Consider the following 26,112-nt stretch of genomic DNA (forward strand, 5'->3'; position numbering starts at 1 on the left):
CCAGTGGGTGTAGATAAAATATGGAGAGAAATAAAAACTGACATTTATTCTTCTGAGGGCTCCTACCAAAAGATGGAAGCACAAAACATCACCCATGTGATTCTAAACTATGGCTTTTATTGAATTAAGCCAGTTGCCACAACACAGTAAACAATAAACTAACCATACTGGCCAGGTTTACACATTGGATGATAACCAGCCACAGTTTAATCTTTCATGTTGGGAGGATCTAGCCATCATCACTTGCCATGATGATGGCTTTTACCTGTCTCGTGAAGCCAAGCAATGGAGAATGGTCATAACCATCATGTGCCTACAGTCAGGACCCAGCAGGTCCCCAATGAAGATTCAGAGTATAAAGAACCCAGATTAACCTAATTCATGAGACACTTCCCAACATCCCCTTTTCTGCCTTCCAGTCCTGCAGATGTAACCTCCCATCATCAGAAGCTCTGATTCAAAATCTTCCATAGTTTCTGCATCTTCCTGGTCATCCAGGTGTTTCAGGACTTAGAGGTTCTTTAAATCCAGAATCAGCAAAGGTGGAGCTAAGCAAATTTGGCTTCAGTTCAGTGTGGACTGGAACAACCACCGATAGATCAAAAGTCCGATCCAGTGGTAGTTTTCTTCACAGAGCTCTCCAAGGTCCTAAAAGTGTCTTATCTGGGGTTGATCTTCTTACACTTCTCAGATAAGCCAGAACTGTACATTCAGGCCTATTCCCTATACCCCTGTAGGGAGAAGTGAACATCATTAATTTTGGGGAATTCTAGCCTCTTTGCTTGGACACAAATAGAAGTCTCAGCATGACCAGGGAACCTCTCACGGCAAGGAGTTGATCCTGGGATGCTGAAGTCTGAATCTTTGCCTGCAATCTGTTGCTTGATTTTGCAAAGTTTAGCTAATGATTATGATGGCTTATCCACAGATAATATCAGTCAGCAACTTGTTATGGCCTTGGACATTGAGCTAGGATGCTTTGATTGTTTTGATAGTAGGGGATTCCACCACTGGACTAGATGATTTCCAAGGTAATTTCCAAAGTTTACATTTGATAATTCTATGATATGCATCTTTTCCCTACTTCCTGGATGAGAACTATATTGACCCAGATGTGGATTTTATGAGTTTGAAGTAAGATTTAGGAAGGATGCCAACAGATTGGGAAAGATTATGGGGCAGTTGGGCAAAATTTTGTAAATAGAGATGGGTGTATCAAGATGTGGGATAAATAAAATTAGAGAGATCCAGATGTCTGGTTTCTCTCACAAAATACTCAAAAGTAAACCGAAGGCCTCATTCTGAATACGACGGTAAAATAATACACATCTGCAACTCTATATATATGGCATATGAAAAATGAATAGGACCTATCCTCAGATTATTTCAGTTCTAATAAAGCATATATTTAGTGCATGCCCCAAGAGCATGTATATTTTAAGCACTCAACAAAACATATTGTCAACTTAATAAGACTTTCCGCAAATTTGCCATGCACACAATACGCACACACAGAGGGGGGGGGGACTTTACATAAGAACAAAAGCAGTCATACTCCACCCTTTTGAATTTCACCAAAATTCTCTCCTCTGCTGAAAAATTTCCAAATCCAGAGCCAATTCATCAAATTTAATGAGAACTGATGGGGGGGGGGATGCAGAAGTGTTTCTTTGCATGGCATTAAAATGTACAATTATTTCTGGCACTTTTAAGTTCCACTGATTTAAGAGGAAAAATCGTTTATGGCATCCTTGAATATATATCTATGCAGAAGTGAGTCTCACTAATTTTAAAGGAAGATTTAAATGTGTCTTAAATCAAATCGTATCCCTGGTTGATAGAATGTACTGTGTGTGTGTGTGTGTGTGTGTGTGTGTGAGAACCCCCTATCTCCACATAAATTCTTTATTACCTCCTTGATTCCAGAGAACGTGATCTGCAAAGTTTTCCCATTTTTCTTAAAGTTAAATAAAATAAAAAGTGTTCTCTGAAATCAGATTGACTATATCTAACCCTGCCAAGCCTAATATTTTTCTCTCCCTCTTCTTATAGCAAACTACAATATACATGGACGTTTTTTTAATTAAAAAGCACACACATTTTATATCTTCATATAAATATGCAATTCACATGAAAAATATCCCCGGAACCTAGAGACTCAGATAACGTAATGGGGGGAAAACGGTGAACGGCGGATGTTACCAGCTTAAATTGCAGCAAGGGTTTTGAATGCAACTCCCTGTAATTTATATAAATCACTGCTTTCTGAAATGTAATGAAGTTAATACCTTAAAAGTGTCAGAGAAAAATGGGCTTGTTTTTCAGTTTGGGGGAGAATAGTAGTAAAATATCAATTTGAGAAAGAAGAAAGGGAAAACACTTTGCACTAATAAACTAAGCCAGTGTGAACTGCGGACATCTCTTTGGTAGCAGGCTCATTAAATAGGTACAAATTAGCTCCAGTCTAGGGGGAAAAAATAGTTACATGTATATCCTAATGAAATCAAAGGTAGGAAATATTCACCGCTGACTTGTGTCCTATTAATTTCAGCACAGAGATTTTGACTACAGTAGATACTGCTGAGAGGCTCTCCAGGTTCAGAATTATCTCTGGGATCTGTTTTCACAGATAGATCAGGAGGCTTCTTGTATTTCGTTGTCAGGAAGAGCTGCACCTGTATATTTCTGCAAATCAGACTTCTGTTAAAGGAACAGAAGAACAGGCATTTAGATGTTTCCTAGCTGGCTGCTGCTGGGTTAAAGCATTAGTAATGCTAATTCTCAATGCTCCCATTCCTAGGCCAAATTCTAGAACAGGGTTTCCCCCCACCCCCAACATGGAAAAAATGTTTTGGGAATACCGTTGCCAAAATTCCTAGCCAGCATGGGCAACATACAGAAGCTTCAGCCCTGCTCCAGAGCTTCTGTCCTTCACAGACAAACAGTGTGTGTCTCCTGTGCAAATTTATGTAAATTAGAAGAACACATTCTCAGCTTCAAAAGCTTGTCCCAGTAATTTCTGCTCAATTTGCCATTTTAATGCAAAAGATGGGCACTTCGGTCTGGGTTGACTCTGAAGCCAAACATGCTGAGCTTAAAAACTTTGATGGAACTTCCTACTCAGTTGCGGTTTCGGGTATGATGAATGCCTTCTCTGATCCTGTTTTTTTTCTGATTAATTTGGGTGCATTTACCACAAAAAGGTTTGCCTCACCCCAATTTAAAACTGTATGTTTAGGCCCGCAGTTGTGCCTCTGTTCCTACAGAATGCATGTGCCAATGGCATATCTGACTTTCTGCAGAATATTGCCTTTTCTTTCAATGAACCAGCAGTAACAGGCAGTTGTTTGTTCTAAAAGGACATTCTGTTGTTCAACACACCTCCTTTCCTTGAACCGAGTGGCTTTTTCTTTTGCAAGGGATGTAGTGACTGAAACCATGATGTTGGCACAGCAGTATTGATTTTCTCTGGGTAAGCTGGGAAGGCAAAGCCAAGCCTTTTCCAGGGACAAATTCTCCAAGGTCTTGTCTTCCTCCCAATATTCAGAAATACCTGTAGGCCTCTTGCTCCAGGAACCCTCACCCATGTATAAAGCACTTTCTGAAGTTCAGGTTCACTGCAGAAACCTGAGTGGGAAGGCAAGTGAAATGCCAGGCATCTCTCAAACGGGAGGAATCTAGTTTTCTTCAAACACGTGTCCTCTTTTTTATCATTTCTGGAAGTGAAACAAATTCATGGCACTGATTACACCAACTTCCACAGCTGTCAAGCTCTCTGCTTCTGACCACGGTTTCTAAGATCTGACGATAAGGAAAGCAGTCCCATCTTCGAATGGATGAGTGTGCTTCTCATCAGGTTCCAAAATCAACTAGACCTGCATTTAAAGGCCGTTGCAATTTCTCCACCAGAGTCAGAGGAGTGTTTCCCTTTGTTTATAATGCTGAAACACTGCTCCTTCTACTATCTGGAGTTTTTCTCTAGCCTCAGAAGGGGAAGAATCTGTAATCTGGCTTAGAAAAAGCCATACTTCATCAACTAGCATGCGGGTGCTTTGTCAAGTTAGGATGTTTGTTTGCTTGTTCAATTTGTACAGCCTCCCATCTCAAACCAGTGACTCTGGGCAGCGAACAATCATAGAAGCAATTAAAACAGTTAAAACACAGTACAAAAATAAAATTAAACTCAACAGCAGCCAAGAGATATTATAATCCGTCGGTGTCACTATAGCCAGGAAACGGGGCCCTTCACGCACTTGGGACCCCAGGCCCAGTCACGTAGCCAGGTCTTCAAGGCCTTCCGAAAGGCCAACAGGGTCGGGGCCATCCTAATCTCTGAAAGGAGGATGTTCCAGAGGGCAGGGGCTACAGCAGAGAAGGGCATGAGTGAAAGTGAGCAGAGCCTCCCAGTCCAGGAATGGGAGCAAGTGGTGCACAACCTGAAGGTTGCAAAGGGCCTCTTAGGCACAGCTGCCGCCTGTCTCCTGCACAGAATTATCCCAGCACTGGCATCGGATTGACAGTCCCAAGGACTTACCTTGCACAATGCTATTCTTGGAATATATATTATATATATATATATATATATATATATATATATATATATATAGAGAGAGAGAGAGAGAGAGAGAGAGAGAACCATTTTGGTGTAGTGGTTAAGGCATCAGGCTAGCAACCAGGAGACCATGAGTTCTAGTCCCATCTTAGGCACAAAGCCAGCTGGGTGACCTTGGGCCAGTCACCTTCTCTCAGCCCTAGGAAGCAGGCAATGGCAAACTACTTCTGAAAAACCTGCCAAGAAAACTTCAAGGACTTGTCTAGGCAGCCTCCAAGAATTGGACACAATTGAAATACACACACACACACACACACACAGACATTCAGTACAGAGCACTTACTTGCTTTAGAGCAAATATTAGATGAACCCCTGTCATCAGAGGACACCAGCACCCATGACTTGCTTTAAGGCTTTTATGTCTAGCAAGGCAATAGCCGTGCCCGCATAATACACTAGGCTAAAACGTGTTTGGCAACTTTGCATTTCAGCAAGTGGCGCAAACTCAGGCAGTTGGGTTAATTTAGCACCCGTGGCTTGATGGCAGTACAGTAAGGGCAAATACACCCAATACTTAGCAGCGCAGCGCACAGGAATTACACACCAGCAGTAATAAGGTCAGTCTCCCTTTGGGGGAAGGGAGGAGGAAAGAAACGATCAAGAGGAAGTGAAATTGGGCTCCGTCAAGGCTACTTGCTGCCCAGATCCACCCCTTCCCACTCTGCTTACCTTTGGTTACAGGTTCTGAAGAGCCTTCAGGGGACAGCCCGAGAGAGCACTTATTGCGGCAGTCAATCTTGAGCATGAGATAGTCCAAAGGACTCAAGGTGAGATGCTAAAATTAGTCACTCCCCAGGGGGAAAAAAAAGTATCCCCAAACAATTTTAGAGCAATATTGCCTCTCATTAACAGTCTATTCATTATTAATCCTGTACTGCTGAAAATAACTTAATTGATTTCATCTGTCATGGGGTAACAGAAGAAGCTGAATGCATAATTTTCTTCGGTGATTTTGCTTGCTAATTATTTCAAAGAAAACCAAACCGTGGTTTAAAGAAAACATGGGTGGGTGGTAGCCCACGTGACCATTTCTTGCACTGCCAGACAGAACTGAGTATTGATTTTCTCAGGGCTAATTTATTATTTCATTTTTTAAAAGATCACAGGGTGCTGATGTGTTCTGATTGCACTTCCATTTAACTGCTGAGACTTTCCATACTTCTCATATTATATTTACTTTTCTTTCTCCAAAGGAGCGTCTGAGATCTGTTTTCTTACAACTTTTGGAAAAGTAATTCTGAATTGGAATAGTCTTCAGAATTGCTGAAAATGGACAAAATGAATTGATGATCTTGGGATTTACTGATTAAAAAGGGTTGTTTATGGGGAGAAGGGAACCATGATAGGTAATTTGGGAGGGTGGAAACTGTAATAATTATGTCTGTAATTGCTGCAAAGAAGATCAGAAGTTGCCTCTTTATTTTTTTCTTTTTCTTCCTTTCTTCCTTTTCTTAATCTTCACTGTCTCCCACTTTTTCCTTTCTCTTCTCATATCTTTTTCTATTTTAAAAAACTTTTTTATCTTTCTGTAGTTTTTAATCCTGTAAAAATATTAATAAAAATTATATATGAAAAAATGATTCTCTAATTTAGAGGTGCACAATTTTGGATCCCCCCCGCCCGGTAATGTTTTGTCCTCTTAGAGTGACAGAGAACATGCTGGTAGTGACATCAACAGAGGGCAAAGCTTGCTTTTCATTGTTGTTGTTTATTCGTTCAGTCGCTTCTGACTCTTCGTGACTTCATGGACCAGCCCACGCCAGAGCTTCCTGTCGGTCGTCAACACCCCCAGCTCCCCCAGGGACGAGTCCGTCACCTCTAGAATATCATCCATCCACCTTGCCCTTGGTCAGCCCCTCTTCCTTTTGCCCTCCACTCTCCCTAGCATCAGCATCTTCTCCAGGGTGTCCTGTCTTCTCATTGCTTTTCATATATATGTGTGTGTGTGTGTGTGTGTGTGTCTGTGTGTAATAAATACATACATACATATATATGTACATATATACATACACACACACACATATATATAAATGTATGTATGTGTGTGTATATAGTGTGTGTATTCTTTATATATAATATTGCTTTAAGCTTTTTTTAATAGGTTTATGCTTCTTCGTGAGGTTATGTATTGCTCTAAGCCATGATTTTTAAATCATGGTTTGTTGAACAACCTATAGCTAGGTTCAGTCAGCATACTAAGCAGTAATTCCCTGAATTATTGGGCCTCTCCATTGAAAAAGTTGGTTTGAAGATTCAAAGGCGGCTTGATGGAATCACCCCTTGGAATTGTATCCCTGCACTGCCCAACTGATCGGATGGGTTGAACGGAATCTGGTGAAAGACGTCTGAATCAGTGTGGTGACTGCATGTGACTCCTAGAGATTTCCAAAAACAGTTTACAACAGATTGTTTTGAATGGGACAGAAAGAGAAAACAGTTAAATGACAAGAAAATGGGGCTGATGCATATGCCCCTGTCTGCAGCTGTTCAAAGCAGCTGTGTCCTTTTGGGAAAATAGACATCTGCAGCCACAATCCCAAAAAAAGACACAGCTGCTTTAAACAGTTGCAGACTACAGCTAATTTCATACCTCTTTTTGGAACTGAACCTCAAATATTGAATAGCCTTCCTGGAGAGTAATCATATTCATTAAAAAAAAAAGTCATTGTAAATGAAATCACATGTAGGTCTTGCCCAGTCTTAACGCTACATTAACAAAAACTGGATTGAGTCCTCCGCCTGAAAAAAGAATTGCAGTCCTGGCCATTGGCAAAAAAAAAAAAACCTACGTTTTTCTTGGCTGTCCTTGGTAACACTACTGAATGTACCTACATTTTACAGCAGGATCAAGATACAAAGCACTTTGAAAATGGAAGATTTACTCTATTACTGTGCATTATGCTTTATCTGTCAGAGTGTGAACGAATCTAGCTATCTGTTTAATGAATACATTCTGAAAGCATTTGGATCCCACTGAAGTGCATATTTTTATACAGCTATCTGACTATGATAAATTGAAATGATACAGCTTATTATTAATTAAAATCAAGGATCAGCAAAGCCAGAGATGGCTCTTTCAGCACACTGTTCATCACTCCAAGCCCCACTGTTTCTTTTTCTGCTTTGGGAGTAAATTGCTAGAATTTCTGCATATCCATTTTATTGTTGTTATTCACTAGCCAATACATTTGAATTGATCCATCCTAAACATGCATGCAGGAAAATGTTTTATTAAGATGGAAGAGGAGGAGGTCAAGCAATTAATCTGAAATACTCCATAGCAGAAACCACTAATTCATTAGGCTTTGGATCAGTCCATGTTTGTAGAAAAATTAAAATTATTTTCCTTTATTTAGGTGAAGAAAATTAACATACTGCTCAAGGATGATAACAGATTGTGTAAGCTTCACTTACATACAGCTTTGCAACATTTTTATTGGAGCAGGGGATTGGATTCTGCACTCAATACCCCTGCCATTTAAAGGTAAAGGCCATCTAGTTGAGCTCAACTCTTTTTTTCTATCCTTACAGCTTTCTGGCCAATATTATCACCATGCTTTGGCAGTGCCTTCTAACCATCTCAGTCTAGACCAGTGTTTCTCAACCTTGGCAACTTTAAGATGTCTGGACTTCGACTCCCAGAATTCTACTGGCTGGGGAACTCTGGGAGTCAAAGTCCAGACATCTTAAAGTTGTCAAGGTTGAGAAACGCTAATCAAAATAACAACCTTGGAATCTCCATCCAAATTCTAATTAATACTACTTAGCTTCTGAGGTCAACCGAGTTTGGCTCAAGACTGCCACCTGGTGCCAGATGGGCCCCTTTACCTTGCCTTAAAATGGGGTGGGAAAAGGGAAAACACTAAGAAAAAATTTGCTTTACAAACACCAGCCAAATGAAAAAAGACATCTCTTTTTTTAACATGAACATCACATCTTTACAGTCATCTGTTCTCTCAGTATTTCTCTTAGGGGAAAAATTATTCTTTGTACATTGAATGACAAACAAAAACCATATGCAAAGATGTTGACTTTGGGTGCCAAATTCATAATCTTTCACGGATTGTACTGAAAGAAAAGTCCCTATTTTCAAAACACCTGATCAAAGACAGGGGTGGAGATTATATTCAGTTCATTCCATCTGCTTGCTATGGACATTTTATAGTCATTTATTTACTACCTTTGCAGCACACTGTTCATTTTTGGAGCTCAAAGGGGTACAGGTTTCTTCTCCAATCCAATCCATCTCATCCTTGTAAGCATCCGGCAACACATATACGATGGAGAACTGGTGACTGACCCAAGATCATTCAGACAGCTATGTGATGCAGGGACAATTTGAACCCAGGTTCATCTGCTTTTAATCTGGCCCTCTAATCACTGCATCCCATAATGCTCACAGGTGGTGGTCTTGACAAGCCAAGCCTGGGACCAGATTTAGCAACTTCAGGCAATGCAAGCCAATTTTAGCTACAGAGAAGGTATCTCAGGACTGCATTCTAAGAGCGAGTTGGTAGGTATAACATGGACCTTTCTGAAACCTGGGCATGAGAGCTGACAGATCAGGTACAAATATCTTGGGACAGCTGCTCTGATCGGCACAATTGTAAAGTTTCCTTATTTTTGAAAATGACTTTCCTCCTGTAATGACTTTTTTCCTCCCCTCCCACAGTCCCAAATTCTATTGTGTCCTGGAGCAAAATTTGTTTCTCATTTTCCTTCCACACGCCAAGGACTTCATTTGATTTTCTTTAATTGAGGATGACTAATTGGCTTGCATTTTGGGAAAAGGGGTCACCGGAACCTGCTGGGTTTTTAATTTCTGGAAATTAAAACCTCTTTCCCTTTTTTTCCATGTATACTGTAAGTATGTGTGTGTGTGTGTGTGTATACACATATACACACAGGAAAAGATATAAATATATATCTTTTTAGTAACTTATTAACTTCCTCTCATATTTTACCTTTTGCTTCAAAGGTATCATTTAATCATTAAAGTAGCTATTTTATGCAGCCTGGCAGAGCAGGTGTTTTTTTTTTTTAACTAGGCAAGAGTATCTGGTGCTGGAAAGGATTGTTTGCTCCTGGCTGAAGTCCTTAAAGTCCTTTGCTGTGAATCTGCCCACCCTGCTCCAAAGTTTGCTCTTCTGCCTGCAAAAAGTGAGGTGGGTGGCAAGTATATTATTCCTCTGATCCATGTATAGCCTGCCTCTGGCTGCTCAAGGTCACTCCATGGAGATCTCCCTTCATGTTACCCCCACCAAGAAACCCTGAAAGAGGGGCTGCGTTTTGCAGCTGAGAGTGGACTTGACCCTCACTTTCTTCAGTTATAATCCAACAGCTGAATTTTGGCTCTTGGGGACGGTCTTTCAAGGGTTACATCCCAGTTGTAAAATGTGATTCAGAAATGCTCAGCTGTGGCTTCTTCATTGCTTCACACAGGCTCTGTAATCCTTACTGGACACCAAGGGTATCTGCAGGGTATGATTTAAAAAAACCAGGATGGTGGCTATGACAATGCAATTGAAACTCCGTGTGTTTTTTAAATGCTTCGTACGTGCAACACATAGAAAAAAACAGGCAGAGCTTCACTCGCCCTGCCGTAGCCACCATGATTATTTTGAATGTATCCTGTGGGCATCTCTGCCAGCAGCATCCCTTTGCCATTCTTGGATGGAAGAGGTTGATTTCACACGAAACAAAAGCAACGATGTCAGGTGCTCACAAGGCCAGGCCACTGCACTGCCTGAGTAAGGTGGCTTAGAAAGGGAAGAAAACTATTTTTCCTACTGTATCATCCCACAGAAGAGGCGCCTAAAAAAGATGTGCTTGTAAGAGTGCCAAAAACAAAACCAAAGAAAGCAAATGGTTTTTTCCAAAAACTGGAGGGGCCTTTGGAGCAGAGTCAAAACAACTCACGATGGTGGCCACGACGTGTGGGGTGGCGCTTTTGATTGCACAGCTACAGCTTCCATCTTGGCTTTTTTACCCTGCCACCCTGAGTTGGCATCCCTGTTAGCTCCCCCTAAACAGCAAATGTCCAGCTTCAGAAAGTACCAGGACATCAATGTGCATAAAAAACATCCAGAGCTTCAACTGCACCATCGCAGCCACCATCTTGAATTTTTGACCATACCCTGCAAGACACTCCTGGAAGGGTTAAGTTTACTATTTCTAATCACTGGACAACTCCTCTGTCCCTTTCACCCACTGCTTTTAGCATAAAAGATACCTTCATGTTCCCTTTCAAAAATCTTTTTTCTTAATCATTCTTGGTTCATCTCCATCCAAGAACTATTTACCTATTACATTTCAAGTCAGATAAATATTTACCTATTACGTTTCAAGTCAAATAACTGAAGCTCTCAGAACCCAAGTTTAATAAAAGTTCATTAAAAATGTGTTTTTTTTCCTCACTTCTGTTGACAAATTGTACGTCATTCTATCCAAATATATGCCTACTTTCTGCAGTGGCTCAGTGAATCTGTGAATTAGGAGTAAACAAAGGCGCACTCCTTAAGGTGGCAAAGCTCCCACAATTTAGTTCCTCAAACTGAACGTATCTCTCTGATCAGATCATAGCGCCTGGTGCTTCTTGTGAGCACTTCTGCTGCTAATCTGTCTGTCTAGGTACATCAGGGTTTTTCAAGCTGTGTGGCTTTGATAGGGTTTTGTGACGAACTAAGACGACCACAACAAAAAAGCAAAAGTTGGATCAAATGCAGCCGATCAGAGCTTTGCCTCTTGATCAGGAGTCCCCGGCATTTATGTTTTAACTATCAGGTTCTGTGACCTGAAAAAGTTTGAAAACTCCTAGCATACATGATAATGGTCCCATCACAACCTCCCACCCAAAAAATGTTAGCAGGATCCTGAAATACGAAATGATGGCCCCACCTGTACTTGGTCCTTGGTGTCGAAATATTGACTTGACTTCATCTCAGCAATGTTTATTCCTAAATATCTCCTCTCCTTGAATCTAACCAGCTGTTTTAACCCTTGGAATGATACAGTTGGCTCACAGTCCAGAATTCAATTTCCTCTCTTTAGAAGCTGTGAACTTCTAGATGTTGTGAACCACAGTGTCCAGAAGCTTCTACCAGGATGGCCATGACCACCCAGGAAGTATACAGGGAATTGGACTTCCAGGGGAGGTCTGGCGAATTGAAGACGGCTCTGCTTCAGCAGCAAAGACCAAGGAACTGGTGGTGAGACGGCAGGACAGTGGTCTTCCATGAGTTTGGGTGCTGGGAGACAACAGGATCAGCCATCTTCCTTGCAACTGCAGCAGAGACTTTTAAAGAACACTTAATTCACAAAACTCTAATCACTTTTGGAAATTGCTCATTAACTACTTCTAAGCTATTAGAGACCTTTGGAATGAGAAATTTGAACACTGCTCTAGAGGACCACATCTCGCTCACTTTGTAAAACACCACTACCCTGCTCCTTGCAAAGAATAGCCTTCTCCCACACATGGGCTGTACAATGAAGACCATGACATCCTTCTTCCGCCCTTCCCTTTTAATATGGCCCTGAATCCATCACTGACTCCATAATGCTTGCCAGAGGAAAGGGGAGGACACTCTTCCACGCAAATGAATTGCTGAAATCAGTAATCCTAATGTTTTCCCCAGCAGGATCTCCATAGGCTATGGCTAGAAGATATTTACATCCTTGGAAAAAGGAGCCTTGCAGATGAAAGTGTTACAGTAACTGCTGCAATGTGGTTAGCTCTCTTTTCAGCGGCCCCATGGACTGTTCAGTATGGTAAGAGATTAGAGTCTTTACCTGAAGAGCATGACTCTGTGTGTTGGCTGTGTTGATGTGTTTCTAACGTATTATCATCCTTGATACAAGCCTGGGCCACGTTTCTGTTTTAAGGCAATACAGTTGCTTTACAACAGGCTCCAAATGGCAACATCGCCATCTACTGGCCGGTCTGTGCTGCTCATTTGAGGTTGCATAATTACCTACAACTCATTTCTTTCAAAGTTGATCACAAATACTCTCCCTGTTCTGAAAGGTGCCTTGAAAGGGCCATATTTACTCAATGCCTACCTCAAACGTATTTTTTCAACTGTTTGCTTTTAGAAGCAGAAGTGAAAAGAGATTAGAAGTAATCAAGATTTAACAGCAGCTCCAAAACGCTGACATTAATTACTCTTAGGAATTAGTCTTTTACTGTACAGTGTTTTTCAACCTCAGCAAGATATGTGGACTCCAACTCCCAGAATTCCCCCAGCCCTGACTGGGGGAATTCTGGGAGTTGAAGTCCGCACTTCTTAAAGTTGCTGAGGCTGAGAAATACTGGGCTATTAAAACAAAAACATACGTATCTCAGTGGGATTGCCAATACTCATAGCCATCCCTTGACATGTGAAAAGGAACATTGTGTCTGTCGGAAATTCTAAATCATAACAGCGCAAACCTATGGGGATAGAAAGTGTATAAAGGAACCCTTGCCAATTGTTTGCTAGCCTCTGTGAAAAAAATGCAGAAAAAGAAAACTTTTTAAGCCAGGTATTACTTGATTTGATGATAGGGAATTCACTTTTGAAATGTATTACAAAAGAGAATTTGAGACCATGTGACTTCGTACAAATACATTCAAAATAAACTCTCAAGCTTCCTGAAAGTAAGAAAGAAAAGAGGTTCCCAAACTTTTGGGGGCTAGTGCTAGAGACAGACATGCACACCATTCTCTAAACCTTCTGTTCTTTTGATGCACAAGAGGAGATCACCTCTTCATCCACTTGCCTTCAAGAACTGATCTTAGAGACCCTGTTTGGATGATGGACATCAACAGACATGATGTCTGGGGTAGCATCTCAAAGCTATACAATTTGCTAGATGCAGACATTTCTGTTGCCATTAGAGGTAGATTAAAGCTAACAGGAAGAAGAAAACCTCTTAAAATCAGGAATCAAACAGGGAAGCTATGCATTCTTCTCTCCTCATGAAGACTGAGTGGACCTTTAATCATCTAGTCACCTGTTCTGCAGGATCCATCTACTCATCCATCTGGATGAGACTTATATCAATTGGATGGCGCTGAACTGCAGACTCAAAACACTGCTAGTTTTTTGTTCTCCAGAACTCTTCAACAAGATGTTATCAAAACGGAAGGAAGGAAGGAAGGAAGGAAGGAAGGAAGGAAGGAAGGAAGGAAGGAAGGAAGGCGGGCAGGGCAGGGCGGGCAGGGCAGGGCAGGGCAGGGCGGGCAGGGCAGGGCGGGCAGGGCGGGCAGGGCAGGGCGGGCAGGGCAGGGCAGGGCAGGGCGGGCAGGGCAGGGCGGGCAGGGCAGGGCGGGCAGGGCAGGGCAGGGCGGGAAGGAAGGAAGGAAGGAAGGAAGGCGGGCAGGGCAGGGCGGGCAGGGCGGGCAGGGCAGGGCAGGGCAGGGCAGGGCAGGGCGGGAAGGAAGGAAGGAAGGAAGGAAGGAAGGCAGGGCGGGCAGGGCAGGGCAGGGCAGGGCAGGGCGGGCAGGGCAGGGCGGGCAGGGCAGGGCAGGGCAGGGCAGGGCAGGAATCAGGCCAGTTATTTCAGCCATGAAGTGTGCAGCTCTAAGTCAGATGTATGATGGAGATTATGGACTAACTCCAAAATTACTGTAAGTGATGTTGGTATCAAATTATCTCAAAGTTTAGGAAAGAAGAAATAGTTACACCCCATGAATTCTGAAAAGATAAAAGCATACTCTGTTACCATTATTAGGAAATCTACACTAGCACGTTGGCAGATAAGAAAACAAAGAAACATCAACCTTTAGATCTGAATGAGAGTCTTGGACAACTTAAAAGCCACTTTGTATCATTGGTCCTAACAGAGGTTTGTTATGGATGATTGAGAACAAGCCACCTATTACTTTCTCTTCTGCTCTGGGCTTGGACAATATGGAAAACTCTGGTTTAGGTAAGCCAATCTAAAATAAGACAATGCTTCAGACTGTGGTTAAAGTTAACCAACATTGCAACCACTGTATGGTCTCAACTCACACAACATGCCAAGATAAACTACTAATATGGCTTAGCATGACAAGAACACCCAGTGAATGTTCAGTAGAGGCAGCCTTCAGCAGGAAAATATGGCCTTGATCCCACCCCAGACAAGCTGCCTTTGTTCTTTCAATTAATTTAGCTTCCACTTAGAGTGTGGCAAATATATAATTAGCCCTGAAATGAGACAAAAATGTTATTCTCGAATAAACGAATGAAATACCCCAAAGAGATGTTCCAGCTGGCTTTGTCAAGGCACTTTCCGTTGTATCAGTTCCCATTTAATTACTCCTGAGCTGTCTTGTTTAAAGCTACAGTATTCAATGAACCTGGCATTCCGCACTGGGGTAGGAAAGCACTGGGGTAGAAAACTTGGTGGAAGAAGTATTTCTGCAGAGGGAATGGATGCAAAACTGCCATAAAGTTGGAAGTTTAAGCCGCATCTCATGGGTTTTAACATTTGGAGAAAATGGCAGTAGAAATAACAGAAACATCTTTAAAAGAGTGTAACACTATGAACAATTAAAATGCATCAATACACATTTACCTTCCCAACTTCTGAATTTTTTTAAAACCTATAGAAGGTAAATATTAAACCAAGTGGAAAGAGGCCATCCATAGGAGCCAACCTTCAGATATCAAAGTCTTCCCAAATTCACACTTTTCTTCTATTCGCCTCCTCTTGGGACCTTTTTAAACCTTCTTCTAGGGAAAGGGAAGGGACAGAAAATCCCAACACCTCTTTTAGACCTTGTTACTGTACCCTACTAAGCTATGGTTTATCCTGGCTGGAATATGCGATTTACTTCACCCAACACACTAACCAATAAACAGCAGTTTGCTAGCCACTTTGTTGGGTTTATGCAACCTTAGCCAAAAATAAATCAGGAAAATTAAAGTTTAACCTAATGTCTGCCAATCCAACCAAGTGACCACTTCAGAAGTGAATGTGCTTCCCCATGTCCTTCATTCAAAGAAAGGATCGACCATTGTTCATTTTAGCACTTTATTTATATGATTCTGCTTGCACAGGCTCTAGAGAGGTGTGACTTTTTTGCAAAATGAATTGTGTAGAGTTGTATACAGGAAGAACTGTGCACAGGAAACAAAGTTCTCCTTTCCTGTGTCATAGTATAAGAGTAACCTTAGCAAAGTTTTCTTCTTCTTGTAGAACAGATAACAATTTGCAAAAAAATGGTACAAAAGTCAGTTGTGGAAGATTTTATTGGGCATTAAAGAAGCCTCAGGGAACATAAAGGAGAGCAATATGATTTCTTCATAGAGCGCTGTTTCCCAAAAGGGTCTCTTAAGTACTTCCTAGCTCTTTCCACTTCCTTAAAATGCAACCACCATTGAGACTAAGCCCCATTGTCCAAATTCCCAAATCATTTACAATATGTCTATGCGTCTTTAGCTTGCTCCTGGGAATGTATAGTACATATACAAGTTAGAGCTAGGATGCTGGATGAGCTGATAATTAATCCCTGATACCTGATGGATGAGGAGCTGGTAATCAAAAGTCAAGTAAAGGATGTTCACCAGTACCAAACTGTCCATTGCTGAAAACCAGGACGATAGCCTGTAGCATTGATACTGCAGAGTGGAGGCCAGCCTAGCAGAGCTGGGAGTTTCAGCTGTGACAAACAGCTGGTGTAATATTTATAAGGCAACTGTGGGTTGATGCCCTGATTTTCAGGAAGTGTTTCAGCACCATGGATAGCAGTCTGGTTAGTAGAGGTGCTGCTCCACTGGATCACAAATGAACCTTTACAATTTATATTGTTGTTGTGGTTGTTGTTGTTGTACTTTGTACTGTGGGGCATGGATTCCCTGTCTGACAGCAAAGGCAAGATTCTCCAGCTTCTCAGAGAGCCAATGTGAAGCCAAGTTGCTGTCAGGAAAGTAACAGCATACGAATTTAGTATAAATAAGATACTAAAGTAAGATTAAATCCAGGACCTGCATTCTGCGTTCTCTAATTGTAGACACTGTGCACTAGAGGGCGGTATCTGCTCTAAAACTGGATTTAGATTTAAATTCCCAAAAGCTGAGAAGCATCAAGCAAGGGAAGATCAAACAAGGAGAAAGAAGTTGATCCTTTCCGCCAACCAAGTAAATATCTTAATTCATGGATAGAGAAAGGAGGGCAGGACAGAACTGGTTAAACTTAAAAAAAAAAAAATAGACAACCTCATCGTACTTTATTGACACACAATCCAGCAGGGTGGAGATGACAAAAAAGAGACACTTAGGAAGGGGCTGAGGGGATGGGAATGCTGAAGTCCCAAATCCCTCTCTTTTTATCATCTGAATTTCCCGGTCTTGGAAAGAGGCAGTCATGGAGGTTACCAGGGAGGCAAGATCCAAAATGGTTCCCACCTCTGAGATCAACTCCATCTCCAATACTGAAGAGGAACCCAAGAAATCCTATAGCTCTGGAATACTGTCTCAGGAGTTAGAGGACTGTAGCTTGGGCGTTGGAAGCGTCCTCATTCTTCACTGGATGGATGTTTAAATTGCCCAATAACTGACCCAACTAACCAAGGCTCCCCAGCCAGGTGACCACCAGCTGTGTTGGACAAGTGCCTCTCAGCCACCATAGCCTTTGGCAACATTGGTTAGGATGATGGCAACTGCAGGAAAACTGTTGTGAACAGCCAACAGAAATAGTCCTCTTCCAGATGAAGCAAGATGAAACAAAAGCATGCAAAACATCTAAACCTGGTAAGCCTGTACAACAGATCAATTTGATTGGGGAAGGTTTTATTTTTCATCCAGTATGGTATTCATTGCAAAAAAGATGACACGTGATTGTCATGAGGTTTTTCTGCAATATTCAAGCCCAAAAATACTCTGGAAGCCACCTGTTCATTATTGCGCATTCCTTTCTACAAACTTCTGACAGTTCCTCTTCAGTTGATGACACAAGAAAAAGCAAGAGACATGAACGCCTAATGGGCAGTCCAGACCAAACTACAATTGATTCAGGAAATAATTTCCTGACATCTTTTACTTTGCCTAATTTAGGGTTGGGCAACCAGAAACCATCCAGGTATTATTGAATGCCACTCTGAACACTCTTCACAGTTTCTTAGGCCCCAGAGCTACATGGCTGTGGAATCAATCCCTAAAGATTCATTGATTTAAAATGCTACTTGTGGTATTATCCATAAAGGGAAAGAGGAAGAAAAAACCCTGTGGAGCTAGGAATCCATGTGGAGGAGAGGTTAAACTGAGGACATAATGCTGAGGACATGCTGAGGACATGATGCAAACCAGTCTATCTCTACAGATGGATGCGTAATTGCCTCTCGGGCGTGGCAACATGATGGGAATCCATGGCGGGATTTCATTGGACAAGTAAATCTGTCTTCCTCTTTGCTCTACAGTGTCCATGAGATGAACCAAGCTGAATGCTAATGTAGCTGTTAGTTTGCTGACATTTAAAAATGAAATTGAAAAGGACGAAACTCCAAGTGCCTTAGACACGAAATGCTGTACTCTCTCTGCAAGGGAAGGGCAAAGGAACACATTCCAGGGTTGCATTAACCATAGGACTTGCATCCACTTTCCTGGAGTGAGTGGGCCCGGGGAATGGGAGATGGGGGACGAATCCGTGAGAATATTTCACAAATGAAGAGGCTGAAGTGGCATGCTGTCTGCCGTGAATTCTCTATCACTGATCTGTGCAGGTTTGTAAAAAATGTAAAACTGCATCTATATCCCTAGGACACCGCAGATATCAACTGGTTGCCACTGGACACAGCCAGCTTTTTGCTGAAAATTGTAAAAAAACCATGCCCCACTATCCCTCATGCCCCCCTGGTTTCAAACAGAAAACCTATACATTTAAGACTTTAGCTCCACACAGATTGAACAATGCTGGTTTTTACCCTTGGGGGGAAAAGTCTCTTTTAACAACATCTTTTCTTTGGAGAAAACACCTTTCCATTCACCGAATAAATCATTTTTTGCAGCAGAGCATTTGCAATAAAGTGCTTGGGATATGCAAAATATCCATTAGGAACAAATAAATGATTAATTGGGCAGCCTTTGAACGCAAATCCCTATTCATGCAGCACTTTATCTTTGTACGTGTTTCTAAAGCACCTAAAATATACTATAATATTTCATCTTGTCATACTATACCCGTAGAAGGTCATTTTGGGGCTTAAGAAGGATTCTCTAAACCCCTTGTGTTTTGATATAAAAAGGAGGTTCAGGCTAAATTGCAGCTGTGGCTTTTGCACTTGTATCTGATCTATCAATAAACCTTTCTGTGCATCAGCTGTTTAACTTAAAGGCTTGAGATTCTGCTGACAAAAAAGTCTATTAGGGTTTTTACCCCTGGTTGGGAGAAAATTCTGGATAACTGTATAAACACTGATGGAACAAACTAGTTTATTTTGAGCAATTTGGTATTTATATTTCCAGCTTTCCAAGAAAAGATTGAAATTGGTCGTAAATCCTCCGCTGTTTCTGAAAACACTCTTAAGAAGGAAGCAATCCAGTTTACTGTCACGTTTTAATGGCAAGCCCCCTTCTTGAGAAGCGACTGGAGATCTTCTCCCCCAGACTCACCTCCTGGCAAATTGTAGTGGTGCTCTCCAATTTCTCAGCAGAGCTTTTAGCAAGGCTATTTGCAGAGAACCCCAGTGGCGACAGGACAGTGAATAACTGCCATATATTCCAATGCCATACATTGACATAAAGGAATGCTCATCCACCCCCCCCCCCACAAAAAAACAACACACCCTCCACAAGTATCTCAATGGAAAGCCTACTTTGCAAGTCAACATTAGCCAGCCAGATGATTCAGGGAAGCTCAGAAGCAGATGGAAAAGCAAAATCCTCCCGTCGTTAGTCCAGAGCAAGTAGCATCAAGTGCCTCTAAACTTTTGATAGGCCTGCTTCCCTCCTGAATGCATCAATTCCCCTTTTACAGCCCTCAAAGCCTGCAGCGATTAGCCCTGAGAGAAACAGAACTTAACCATGCAGTAAATAAAGTGCTTTAGTTTCTCAGCCAAAACCTCCTGCCAAACCACCACTGTGCATCAAGCAAACTGGAAAAGATGCTCAAACTACATATTCTACATAGAGATAATATTTAGTGCCAGTTCAGCATTTTATTTAGACATGTTTAACAGCAGGACCAGAACGATCTAAGGCTGGTGATACAGGATATATTTGAAACCGTCTTCCTCCCATCCTCCTTAGGATGACTTCACTGTTAGGTTGAGAAATGATCATTCAGATATTACCAACCCACCACCACCATTGCAAATGCCATGATTGTTCAAAAAAATAAATGGGTATTACAGGTGAAGTGTTGTTTTTCAGCTGGGACTGAATGGGACCATTTCCATCAACTTTAGTAACACCAGAGAACTGTCTTTCTCTTTTCTTTTTTTATTCTGCTCCATCAAAAAATATTCAGTGGAATAAAGGAAATCTTCCAATGAGAAAAAAAGACGGCTTTCCATACAGCTGCTCCCATCCACAGGTAGCGTGCCTTCTTAAAAGCCAAAGTGTCGCATGGTATTTGCCAATTACTCCTGTAACCTCCTTCCCATGCAACCCAGGGAATTTGCTATTCACATTTTCCTTAGAGCAGACCCACAAACACCAGTTAAAAGAACAGGCTGGACTTTAGGGACGTGATTTCCATATTTTTGTGGAATTCGGCTCAATCCACAGCAAACTCTTTTGTTCAGCTGCTGCCAGTGTGCGAGGGAACACACAAACATGTGCGTGCGCACGCACACACCCCAGAGGGCATGAAAGAACTAAAGACCCAACACTGGAGGAAAGAGCAGAGCCCTGAATCAGGTGGAATTTCCCCTTCCACCCTACCAAATCTACAAAACCCAGCAAAGGGCCCACCGTTCATTTTTCATGGAACTTCCATGCCCCCAGTACAATCCCAGCCTATTTCTGAAACAAACAAACCCAGGAGGAGCTCCTTCTGGGCTGTGGCAAGTTTATTCTGCAGCTTTAGGAGCTGGGCAGAAGTGCTCTAGCCCTCTATTGTCCCCAACAGCTTAGTACTCCAAACACAGACCCGTCCTCCATAAGAAGGCTGCACAGAATAACTTAAGAGAATTTTAGCACGTTTACAGCGTTACCCACTTTTACCTTTGTCTAAAGCTGTACATATTCCTGAGGTTTAGGACTGCAACCCCAGCAGGATCGCCCTCAATTGCTGGACGCTCTTGCCACGATTTCATCAAACTCTGGAATAAAGTACGAGCCTTTCTCCGCAGCAATTCAAAGCCACCTGAGGGAGACTTATTTGTATACCGCAGAGCCTGACGCGCATTTTCAGCAGTGATTGTACAAAGTAGCATGTAGGGCATTGTAACAGCTCCAACACTGGATCTGTCCATTTGCAACTCACAAGATATAAAGGCAAACTGGCAGTCCAGGGACAGAGGTCTACTGGGTCATCCTTCAAAGAAAGTGTGCATTTTATAACAAATCCAAAGAGCTCATCTCCATAACTAGAACTATCAACTATCTCGCTTAAGGGATACCTCCCAAAAACAAAATCCTGTTTCCACACCACCGTTAGCCACTACTTACTTCCATAGATCAACTCTCCCCTTTCTGAAATCACGGGAGTGCCCAGATCGCTAATAGAAAATGTAGAAGACTTACAGCTCAAGAGCTCCAAAGCAGATTGTTTCCTGCTTTAAACTTATTACTAACAGAGTAACAGATCTGTACAATGACTCAGAACACATTTTCATCCTTGTGCACAAAATAGGCTGATAGAAAGCACAGCACTTGTTACCCACTCAGTAAAAGGAATTACAAAAAGGCAGCCGGGAAAAGGAACGTTTCTACATTCAGATTCACAAAAGTCCACTTATAGAGCATTAACGTTTTAGTTGACCCATCAAGCTATCAAATTATGTTTTAATAACTGAAATTAGTACAGAACATGGTAATCCCAAAAAGTGTGTGAAACTCACAACGCACAAGAAGTCAGAATAGAAACTGTTCCAAATCTGGTTATACAAGGTACATTAAGAAAGCAGGTTCTACAGCTGTAGAAAAACGCTTTTACACACTAGTAGTTGGAAAAAGGAAAAAAGAAAACAAAAATGGTGTCGGGAAACCCCTGTAGGCTTGTAAAAATGTATCTTTTCTGTGACCATCATAGATTATTGGCAGGCTGTTGAGAGAAAAGTAGGACAATTAGTGAAGAATGTCAGAAGAAAAAACAGTCACATTCCTAAGTGGAACTTTAAAAGGCTGTACACCCCTAATTGAAAATACAGGCAAGTGAACAGCCAACCAGGTCACATGTTGGGACAGTCACTTTCACACCTTCACTCAGCCATAAGCAAAACAGACGGCTTTAGATCAGTCCCCTGGTATTCAGAAGCGAAGATACTGTGTGCCCTCACCCACCTCTGGGAGCACTTCCAAAAATGTCCGCCAAACTCTAATTAGTATTTTCCCCCTCATGTTACATTATTATTAAATACCTAGGGTGTAATATTAATTGCAATCAAATACATGTTAATTTGATTTACTGATGTATATCAAATAGTTGTACGCCGTATGGCCTTTGCGGTTTTTATTATTAAGTGCGCCTATCAAGAGGGCTATTGCAGATATATCATGCCATTTCTTGGGACGCTTCCTCCCATATAAAGAGGTCTTTTCTTCTAGCCTTCCACATGAATCATGGCCAGTGGACTTCAAGAAGCATCACAAAGCTTCTTATATTTTGCCTCTTAAGCAGTTCTACCAGTGAGGCATTTAACTCATCCAGGCATTTAAACAGCAAGCTCTGCTGGAACAGCGTTTAAAGTACTGGGCAGACAGGAGTCCCCTGTTCCAGCCAAAAAAGGGGATTATACCTGCCAGGTGTGGAGGGTGGGTGGGTGAAAGTTGAGTACCTCTTGATCCTTCTAGACCAGTGTTTCTCAACCTTGGCAACTTTCAGATGGGTGGACTTCAACTCCCAGAATTCCCCAGCCAGCATGGGTATTCTGGGAGTTGAAGTCCACCCATCTTAGTTACCAAGGTTGAGAGAAACTGATCTAGACCAATTTTTTTTTTTTACCTTTAAGTGGGCACAACTGTCTACTTTTCCCTCCCCTTGTAAGCAAATAAATAAAATGAACTAATGCTGCACCACACACAGGCCTATGGCCTTTTTATGATCCCAGTCCAGCAGCTGAGAGCTATCCCTGACATCCCACCCAATTTAATCTGCAGACACACTGAACCGTTCCAGGGTAAAGCTCACTTGAAGCCTTGGTGGCCGGCGCCTTGTTTTCTCCTTCCAGCTCCTCCACTCCAGCCTGGGTCATGAGATCTGCTATGTTCTTCTCCAGGTCGTCGATGCGGCAGCTCATGTCATCAAGTGGATCTGAGTTAAGCAAAACCAACTGGGGAAACTCAACTTAATGGAACTACCTGTTGACCCGAAATAGTTTGAGGTTCTTTAAATGTGCAACAGGACCTCTTCAGCAGCTCCAAATGGGATACATAAATAATGGTTTAATACAACGGATTAAAAGGCAACTGCTTGTGTCACGGATGTCATTCTCTGCAAGAGAAAACGGCAGAATGCTGTGCAAATGTTAAATACTGAACATCTAATGGGGAATGCCCAATGCTCAGCAAGAGACCACTTGCATTCAAAGTCTTAGGTCCAACCTTTAAGTAAAAGGATGCCAGAAACCAAGGCTGGGGAATTTCTCTCTCTGCCAAAGATCCTGGAGAACTCCTGGTAGTCAGTCTACTATTTGCACCACTGACAAGGATCAAGACTGACCAGAATTACAGTCCAAAACAGCTTCCCTGATACCCTCCAGATGTTTTGGGAATGGGCATGGAAGCCCAAATATTTTGGGACGTCAGGTTGGAAAATTACGTTCCATTCCTATGACTTTGGAGACTGAAGGAAATCACTTATACAGGTAGTCTTCACTTACTGACCATCCATTCACCACCCATTCAAATGTACAACGGTGCTGAAGAGAGAGATTTGTGACTAATCCTCGAAGTTGCAGCCGTCGCAGCATCCCCATCATTACATGATTGTGATCTGGGCACTTGGCAACTGGCTCACAATTACAACGGCCACAGTGTCCCCCAATCACGTGATTGCCATTTGCGACTTTCGCAGCCGGCTTCCGGCAAGCAAAGTCAGTGGGGAAGCCGGCAGGATGTTGCACGTCACCGTCACGTGATGTTACGCTTAATGACCCACGGCGATCCACTTAACGACTGCAACTGGAACTGACATTGTAAGTTGGGGCGGTCATGTGACGTCATGCTTCACGACTGCGCCACTTAGCAATGGAGTTCCCATTTCACACTGTGGTCGGTGAGGACTACATGTACATACACAGCAAATTTTATTTAGTCTACGTGTAATATCTAAGTGGAGAAAGTGTCAGACATTTGCACACTGAAGTCTGCAGGGGAATTCTTTGGCCTGAGTATGCTTACAGACTGTGATTGGGAACACTGGCTAGACATTTTCTCCTAATGCTGGAGAGTGCTTTTAAACACAGACAGATGAAAACAGAAGCACAGCATGACATTATTCCCATTTAATTGCCACATATACGTGAGACCTTTCTTCAGTGGATTCTTTCCATATATGGAGGTCTAGCACCATTTGGGGAAATCTTAGGTGAATTGCTTCTTTGCAGGAGAGAATTCTTCATTACTTCCCTACTCAAAGGATATTCCTACCAATTATTTGATCAGACATGGTTTGGAACTTGTCCTGCATTTGTTGCAGGAGGGTCTGCACCTGATGAGAAAGGGAGAATTTCGTTTTAAACAAGAATACTGCTTAAAGCCCGATTACAAAACTCCATCAGAGAAATATTTGCCTCCCACATTTCCAAAAGCAAAAGCTGTGTGAATGGGGTTATAATACATTAAAAGCAAAGCAATAAAAGTTAGCATGGTAACTATTTGGGCCTGGCCACCTATGGGCAGAGGGGAGCGACATCATCACACAAACCAGGCCAGTAATTTAATTTATATCCTGCATCGTTTGTGAAAGGTCTTTGTGACCCACGCAACACTGCTGTGGCTTTTACGGGATGCCTGTGTGTTTAAGGCAGTTCCCCAAAGCTACCCTAAAGCCGGTCAATGGATTTAGGAGCAGCAGCATCATTACATGGGACATAATGAGATGGAAGTTTCTAATGCCTTCGGGAGTGGGCGGCTCTAAGAAATTGAATTAATAGTAACAGTAAGCATAATCAAAGCTTTGCAACAGGGTAATATTCAGAGGATCTTTGGTCTGCTTGGTTCAATACGGATACGATTCTGTTCCAGTTAGCGGTTTACTGTACAGCATAAGCCGGTATTTAAATAAACGTTTAAATAACTAAATGATTGTTCAAATAAGCCGTATTTAAACCTCTTGGTGCCCAGACAGTATTCTGAAATGGGGGGACGCACCCAGGACAGGGGCAACGTCGAAGGCAAGGGTTGTGCAGCCCAGCACCCCTGACTGGATGCAACTGGGTACACTGGGCACAACTGGTTCCAGCGCCAATGGCTTCCCTGGTAGATGAGAGACTTTGCCCAAACTCTGGGGGCAAAAAATCATTTTAAACCCCCTTACCTGCCCCCCTCCCCAGGTGCAGGATAACCTTGGAGAAAGGCAGGGGCCATATTCCCACAGCACACCCACCCTGGGTTCGTAGGATCCATTGCAAAGGTGGGGTTAAGCCCCCCATTAACCCAGGTTGCTCTTAACCCGAGTTGGTCGTGTGAACGCAGCCCCTGGGCCCTGCACGGAGGTCTAAATCTGCCTCTTTGACCAGCACCGCCCAGGCAGTCCCCCGTCTCCATGACAACCAAGGCCGCCCGCCCCCGAAGCGCATCGACTCCCACTATCTCCACAGCAACCCCAACGGCCCCGCCCGACTCCCTAGCAACGCTGCCACCGCCCTCTCCCGTCTCCATAGCAACCCCGACAGCCCTCCCCCAGGCTCCGCGGCAACGTCGCCGACCGGGTGGGCCGCTTCCCCGCCCCCGCAAAGGCCGCTCACCACGGCGGTGAGGTCCTGAACGGTCTTGGGGTCCGTCTCCGCCATATCGGTCCGCTGTGGCTGCCGCACCTCCCCGTCGCCCGTCCAGGCCCGACTCCCAGGCGCTTCTGGCCTTCTCCGCGAGAACGCTGGCCCGTCTGCGACCTCTCCCCAAGTCTCGCGAGACGAGGCGCGAAAGTGGCATTGTGGGAAATGAAGTGCTTCTTGCTCGGGGACGCCCGCAGGCCCTTCTGCTTTCCTCATTTAACGGGGAGGCATAAAGAAGGACCTGAACACCAGACCGCTTTGTCTGGGAGTAGTGTGAGCGGTAATTCCGGCGAGGAGTTCCTCCTTCAACGAAGCGGCAATGGCGCTCTAGCCCTTATGTCTCCCTTGCCCTTGCCCAGAGACCGGAAGTGTCCTTTCAGAACGTTACGACCGCGGTTGGGCCGTTCAGCGAAGTTGTCACATGACTAGGCAGGAA

At 42.9% G+C, this 26,112-nt stretch overlaps 1 protein-coding gene across 1 annotated transcript; it reads right to left on the reverse strand.

Moving 5' to 3' along the window:
- Positions 1–21,511: 21,511 nt before the first annotated feature.
- On the reverse strand, positions 21,512–25,810 carry HSBP1 (heat shock factor binding protein 1). Its single transcript, XM_063312720.1, has 4 exons — positions 25,650–25,810; positions 24,331–24,391; positions 22,871–22,993; positions 21,512–21,784 (listed from the first exon to the last, which is right to left on the reverse strand). The coding sequence occupies exons 1-4, from the start codon at positions 25,692–25,694 to the stop codon at positions 21,774–21,776; spliced, it is 240 nt and encodes a 79-aa protein (XP_063168790.1). The 5' UTR covers positions 25,695–25,810; the 3' UTR covers positions 21,512–21,773.
- Between the last annotated feature and the right edge of the window lie 302 nt (positions 25,811–26,112).

This window comes from Candoia aspera, chromosome 11 (assembly GCF_035149785.1).
Source record: "Candoia aspera isolate rCanAsp1 chromosome 11, rCanAsp1.hap2, whole genome shotgun sequence".
Taxonomy (NCBI): Eukaryota; Metazoa; Chordata; class Lepidosauria; order Squamata; family Boidae; genus Candoia; species Candoia aspera.